At 36.2% G+C, this 7,500-nt stretch overlaps 1 protein-coding gene across 5 annotated transcripts in view; it reads left to right on the top strand.

Annotated features, from left to right (window-relative positions):
• Positions 1-7,500, top strand: part of LOC144966747 (piRNA biogenesis protein EXD1-like) — a 16,140-nt gene that overhangs the window by 4,012 nt on the left and 4,628 nt on the right. For all 5 annotated transcript variants that reach the window (XM_078903523.1, XM_078903522.1, XM_078903520.1 and 2 more), the window contains exons 2-3: positions 2,049-2,160; positions 6,022-6,149. In XM_078903523.1, the coding sequence (XP_078759649.1) occupies positions 2,052-2,160; positions 6,022-6,149 (237 nt within the window). In that variant the 5' untranslated portion in view covers positions 2,049-2,051. The remainder of the gene's footprint in view (positions 1-2,048; positions 2,161-6,021; positions 6,150-7,500) is intronic.

Here is a 7,500-nt window from a genome sequence, read left to right as displayed (position 1 = left end):
TTGTTATGCTTTGATTTACAAATATTCCCCAGTCTGTTTTGTTTTATGGGGTATTTTTTTTCTTCTAAAGATATAATTACTCTTCTCTTTTACGGACATTTTCAAAGTGGACGCCAATCTGCTAGAAGCTGGGGACTGTAATAACAAATGTAAAACATGAATTTAATTGCTTTAAAAATAAAATAAAAATCCAAGCACGGAACGTTTCAGGCTCCAGCCCGATGAGAAATATAGGGTATGGAGTAGGGCCAGATGAATAAATATATTGCGGTGTCAGAGCCAACCTGGGATCCAACTGACACGGCATCCTCCGCCTGGCTGAGACAGGGAGAGGGGTCACCGATTTTCTGCATTTTAGACTCAAGTCCCTAAACGTTTTGTTGAAGCAAGAATGATTATATGATTTATATTTTTACACTGCTTCATGGCGACAAAAAACACAAAGATGCATATATCATACCCGTATTTTGAAGATCTGAGGCAACCATTATTTTTGCGGTTTTAATCGTAAAAAATTATCAAGAAGCCTGGCCCATTTTAATGACCAAGTCACCTCCGACTGGTATCTTCCATATTCTACTTTTTTGTGTTTTCATGTTTAGTTAAGATTCAACTATTTTACTTTCACCAGAGAAAGTTCCCTGCTTTCATTATATTTTTCATGCCGAAAATAGCTAATCAAAATTCTAATTATCTGTAGACTGAGCTGTCACAATCAAGTCTTTTGATATCGTGTGTTATTGCAATTTGATTTATTTATTTTAAATCTACTTACACTTGCGCACGACACCATGTACAGTACCCAAAGGTTGTTGAGACCATTGATATCTCTAATCCATTCAAACAGAAATGGCACTGTTTAATAAAGCACATTTAATATTTTTTTAAACTTATGAATTCGACTTATGAATATACTAAGTATTCCTGAACATTAAAAGTTGAAACAGTTGTTTGACTTAGTCGAGGTTTATACGTAGAAGAATTTTTTTTTTTTGACCAATGGTTAATTTTTAAAAAGGCATTGAGTTATTTTATTTCATTATTTTAATTATTTCCACTTCGACCATATTTGTTTTGTTTTTGTTTTGTGTTAGACTTTCATTTAGATTTAGTTGTTTTGTTTGTTTGTTTTTTTTTTTTGTTTTTTTTTTGTTTTGTTTTTTTTTTTTTTTTTTTTGTTTTTTTGTTTATTTGTTTGTTTTCTTTTAAATGGGTTTTTTTGTTGGTTGTTTTTTGTTTTTTGTTTTGTTATTGTTTTCGGGTTTGTTTGTTTGTTTTTGTTTTGTTTTTTGTTTGTTTGTTTTTTGGGGGGGGGGCGGGGTGTGGTTGTTGTTTTTGTAATGTTGTTTTGTTTGTTTTGTTTTTTTTGTTGTTTGTTTGTTTGTTTTTGTTTTTGTTTGTTTTTCATTTCTTTGGGGTTTTTTTATTTGTTTGTTTTGTTTTATTTGTTTTGATTGTTGGGGGGGGGGTTGGTCTCTTTTTTTGTGAGTTTTCGTTTATTTTGTTTTGTTTTATTTTTATTTTTATTGTTTATTACACTATTGTTGTTTTTTGTTTTGTTATGGTTGGGTTTTTTTGGGGGATCGGGCGACGTGCTCTTATTTACATGTCTGATAACCCAATCCCTTATGGGCTCATTGTTGTAAAAAGGAAATCTAAAAAAAATGACGCAAATATTGTTCATTACAACAATATTAAACTAGGTCCATAAAGTGTCAGAACTGCATACATGTACATGTCGGGGGAGGTAATTGTTTTAATAATTTCGTTTTCTTTTTGTTTTTGTTTTTTGTTGGGTTTTTTTTTTTCTTGTTTTGTTTTGCTTTTGTTTATTATTGTTTTGGTGTGTTTCTCTTTTTTTTTTTTTTCTAATTCTAGTTTATCTGTTTGGGGGGTTGGTCTTTGAGGTAGTTATAAGTTGAATGTCGAATGTTTCGATTAACGAATAGTTGAAATGTTGTTTCCAACTCATTTGATTCATTGTTTAAGCGAAAGGGTGATCTGAACCACTGTATTCATGTATTGATAATGTATTTTGTATTTCACAGAGAATGCCAAAGATACGCTTTATATCTAATGTGGAGGCCACACAAAAACATGTCAATCATATACTGAAATACCAGCCAACAGTTGGGCTCAGTTGTAAGCTTGGGCACCAAGGTACGTCATTTTAAAACTTTTGGGGGGGGGGTCTTTTTATTTGTTTGTTTGTCTTATAATTGTTTGGGAGGGAGTGTTGCTTTTATGTTGTTGTTGTTTGTTTGTTTTTGTTCTGTTTGTTTGATTTTTGTTTTTTGTTTTTGGTTTCTTTTTGTTTGGTTTTTTTATTTTGTTTTCTATTCTATTTCGTTTTCTATTTTTGTTTGGATAGTTTAGTTGGTTAGGTGTTGGAGGGTTGGGTTGCATTTAATCATATCTTCTTTTTTTTGTTAACAGCTCAAAGAAAGATTGCATATGTGAATCCATCGCGTGCTTTAATCTGGTGTGCATGTATTACCCTCCTTCCGCACTAGGACAAAACTGTCCCGGGACAAATTTGTCCTGTCCCACTGGAGAAAACTTCTATTCAAAAGGGGTTCCGCACTAGGACAGGACTGTCCCAGGACACACCTGCGCGAATCCATTATTTTTTTTTTTTTACAAGATTCAAAAGTTTATTTGTAGGCAATTGCAACTCTAATAATTCACATTTTATGAATCAACATAAGATACGACATGACGATAATGATTTTTTACACTGTACAATGGGATTTGTTTTCATAAGATTTATATAATCATGAAATATTCTTATAGCAAGAGTAATATTATTGCTGCTGCTACTACTACCACTACCACTACCACGACTACGACGACGACGACGACTACTACTACTACTACTACTACTACTACTACTACTACTACTACTACTACTACTACTACTACTACTACTAGTAATGGATGAAATAGAGGTTGCATATTTCTGTGCTTCACCACGTGGAAAAAAAAGACAAATTGAAAGAGAAAACAATATTGGGTGCATCCTTTAATGACCCAAAGATTGCTCAAGGGTCAATTCCGTAGACTCTATGGTGATCTCCGATCTTATCTTAAAATGGCTTTCTTGGAATCACCTCATTTTACCCAGGTGCAAATGAGTACCAGTTCGCTGATGAAAGTAATCTTTGACGGACTAGCATCATTCAAGAGGATAATAGAAAGTCAGCATGGTTCGTACCCGAAAGGCATCAGTTGAGTAAGTCACCTCGCCTAGCTCAATTTGCGGCGCTGCACTGCGGCTGACACCTGGTTATACCTTGTCCTAGCTAAATTTGCGGCGCTGCATTGCGGCTGACGCCTGGGTTATTCCAGTCTTACCTTGGAATAGACCCTCGAGAAAAATTTCCCCTATGGGATGAAAAAATGAATTTTATTATTTTAAATTTTAAACTGTTATCTGTCTGCTCAACGCCACAGAAACATGGATAAGTTCCGGATTTATAAGCTTAGGAGGCAAGATGGCCTATGGTTAGCGCGTTGTACTCTGGACTCAGAGGTTCTTTGTTCGATTCCGACCGAAGCCAACTTGTACTTTCTAGAGCAAGAAAATTTACTCCAACCACTCACTCCATTCAGGTGTAAAAGGGTACCTGTCAAGCTGGGATAGTAATCTGCGATAGACTACAGACTAGCGTCCCGTTCAAAAATTTTCAAACAAATACGTTAATTGTCCGCTTCACGCTATTGAAACCGGAATAACTCCTGCACCATTGGCTACAAGGCTCTAAAGGACTTAATTTGTTTTACAATGAGTCCAAGTGGCTCAGAAGGACTTACTTAAAAATATTTTCATTGAGAATTCCCGAAATAAATAACGATAAAGATAATTGATCCCACAAGTTACCGAATAGATGTGCGACCGGTTTTAGACACGTTACTGCTGTGTCACAAAGTGTGACACTTCTTAAATTATATTTATAACCATACGTTTTTAAATTGCCGAAAATATTTATGTTGCTATGCCTTCTGTACGTGGTTTCATCACATAGAATTATTTTTTGAATTGTTCTTGCTTTTTTATATTCAGAATTGAAATAAATAAATAAATTATAACTGTGAAATTGAATGTAAGCTTCAGTTTAATATACGAAAACATAAAATGGACGTTTCGGGTTTCCCCTTCATCAACAACACATGATGAATTAAAAACTACAGACGAATGAGATAATGTGGTAGTGGCGTTGTTAAGATGCATAAACAAAAACATTGATGGGCAGGAAATTGTTTGCTACTTTGTGAGGAAGCGCGAGTTTAAACAGAGCAATAGAAATTTATAAGGAAGGAACTGTGTAATGCAGTATAGAAAGTGAACTAAAATAAAGTGTGGACTATTGTTGGAAATAAATACAATGGAATTGGAAATAAATACAAAATATAAGGGATGTAGGTATTATTATATTAGTGGCATTAGCCACAGCAGAAGCAACAATAGAAATAGTAGTAGTAGTAGTAGTAGTAGTAGTAGTAGTAGTAGTAGTAGTAGCAGCAGCAGTAGTAGTAGTAGTAGTAGTAGTAGTAGTAGTAGTAGTAGTAGTAGTAGTAGTAGTAGTAGTAGTAGTAGTAGTAGTGCAGAAAATAAAGACAGGCATTTCAATTTTGACACGGCGCCGCCAAGTCTGGGACTTTTTTGTCCTAGTGCGGAAGTCTGCTATATTTTTCTACTATCACAAACGATATGAACACGGGACTGGGACAGTCCTGTCCCGTTGATTTTGTAGCATTTCACAACGGCCTGGGACACAACGGGACTGTTTTGTCCCGTCCCAATAGGTGCGGAAGATTTCTCTAAATTCTATATGTTACAGATTTGGGACAGGACTGTCCCGGGACAGTCCTGTCCTAGTGCGGAAGAGGGTTTAGGCGTCGATTGTATTATTAATCCAGTAGTCTGTCTTTGGAAAAGTGGGCCCAGCCGAAATCTGCATACTATACCACTAAATTGTGAATACTTCCAACCACTTGGAGAGCTTGTATTCTAGAAGGATGCAATAAATTATGTATGTTTACCACCTATAATATAATAATTTTTTTAAATACTTGCTGCAAGTGTGAAAATAATCGATTGTTTGATCCACGGTTCCTTTGAGTTTAAGTAAAAGTTCGACTTCGGTATACCGCTGCCAAACTTGGAGTATGTATCACGGATCAATTTATGGTGAAATTAGCAAAATGGCATTGCCCTTCGTTGTGTTGGCGGTAATGGAACTGGCGATATATAGCAGGTTGTGAGGTAGTAGGGGATAGTAAAGCAATGCGCGTTATAGCATGAGCGATATATAGATAGTTCGAAGATGACGTCACTCAAGTCTTTGTTAATGTTTTTTGCCATCCGCGTTTATGAGTAATGCTCACTGAACTGTATTAACCCGACTATAAATGTTCGTGGACACACACAGTTTTGTGTGTTGGTCCGTTATACTTCCGGGTGGCAATGTTATGAGCTTCTTAGCCAAGCGCATACTATCTATAGCAAGGACGGCATAGCAGGGAATGGTATTACATTTGGCGGTACAGGAGTGGTTAAGCAATGCGCAGTATGAAACCATGCGTCTTATGCGTCTTGTGCGGCTATGTGATCTTGTGGTATGACACTCGCTTTCGGATCGGAAGGTCCTGGGTTCGAGCCTCCCTCGGCACATAGTTGAGTCCTTGGAAAAGGCTCCTTACTCACATTCTCTCACCGTACACAGGTGTAAAATGAGTACCTGACCGTTAACAGCGTTGTCTCTGTCCGAAAAATTATAATATCGCCTAACAGGCGTCATGTCCCGTCCTACATGTTAAGTGTTGCTGTTGGCCCGGGACCCCTTGTAAAGCGATTTGAGCACATGTGGTGGATATTGCATGATGATGATGATGATGATGATGATGATGATGATGATGACGATGATGATGATGACAATGATGATGATGATGATGATGATGATGATGATGATGATGATGATGATGATGATGATGATGATGATGATGATATTCCATTCCAAGGTCAAGTGGCACTGGTGGTCATCAGCACCGACGATGACGTTGTCTATGTGTTTGACGTCAAGGCTGGAAGAGATGTGCTCTTTGACGGGGGACTCTACAGGATTCTACAATCGTCCGATGTCTTGAAGGTACGTGACGATGGGTGACTGAATTACCTTTCTATGTGTTAAGGCAAGTCTGTGTGAATGCATTCAACGACTTAGAAAGAATCGTGTCTGACAGGAGATGAGTTTAAATCTCTCTCTCTCTCTCTCTCTCTCTCTCTCTCTCTCTCTCTCTCTCTCTCTCTCTCTCTCTCTCTCTCTCTCTCTCTCTCTCCCTCTCCCTCTCTCTCTCTCCCCTCTCTCTCTCTCTCTCTCTCTCTCTCTCTCTCTCTCTCTCTCTCTCTCTCTCTCTCCTTTACAGCCATTTCCAAGAATTTCCCCCCAAAACTGCAAACCCAACCAACACTTAAAATAGATTTCTTTTTCAGTCAATTCTGACTGTATCGTTACGAATGTGACGATTTTCCTATGAACGGTAAGAAGCTCGTTAAATAATGAACTTGTACCACTAATTGGCGAGCAACATATAGTGTTTTGTCTCATAACAAATTCAAAGCTGAGTAAAATCGGTTAAAGGGTTGGTGGCATTATCATAACTCTGCCCCCACTGATATATATATATATATATATATATATATATATATATATGTGTGTGTGTGTGTGTGTGTGTGTGTATGTGTGTGTGTGTGTGCGTGTATATATAAATGTTATATATATATATATATATAAATATATATATATATATATATATATAAATATATATATATATATAAATATATATATATATATATATATATATATATATATATATATATATATATATATATATATATATATAGGCGAGCAGACGCACTAGCCTCTGCGCCATCAACCATACAAAGTATAGCTTTCAAACTTAGTACCTATCTTGCGGACTCTCTACTTGCCACTACCTTAGGGGATCGCACGATGCTGGCTAACAGTAACAAATCATGTGATCAATGACTCGGTTAGGCGATAACCTGAATATAAATTGTTCCAATTACAAAGAGTCGATTGCGTCGAGTTATTCAGCCTGATTTTTTTTTAAATTGGTTATATTTTACATAACACATCTATGCATATCATTATCTTCGCAAATATAAACATTATATTGAGTCACCTTGTATTTTATAACGTTGATATACACTTTCTTTTCATTGACCACGTTATTTTCTCAGTTGCATTTGATTGGGTCATAGTTGAGAAATGATTATGACACACTAAAAAACGGATTTATCTTTTTTTCCATTAGATCAACCGCCACTGCGGAAAAGGATTTATTTAGCCCATTACTGAATGTTTAAACACTTGTTACAACTGATGGTTCCTCTGTGACCTCAAGTTGCTATGCCTGTCAAGCTATTGACACGGATAATAATAATAATGCTGAAAACTTATATAGCGCTATAACTCC

This window comes from Berghia stephanieae, chromosome 2 (genome assembly GCF_034508935.2).
Source record: "Berghia stephanieae isolate SIO BIC M18660-M18661 chromosome 2, UCSD_Bste_1.3, whole genome shotgun sequence".
Classification (NCBI taxonomy): domain Eukaryota; kingdom Metazoa; phylum Mollusca; class Gastropoda; order Nudibranchia; family Aeolidiidae; genus Berghia; species Berghia stephanieae.
Note: the sequence above shows the minus strand (reverse complement) of the source record. Positions and strands in the feature narration are given on the sequence as shown.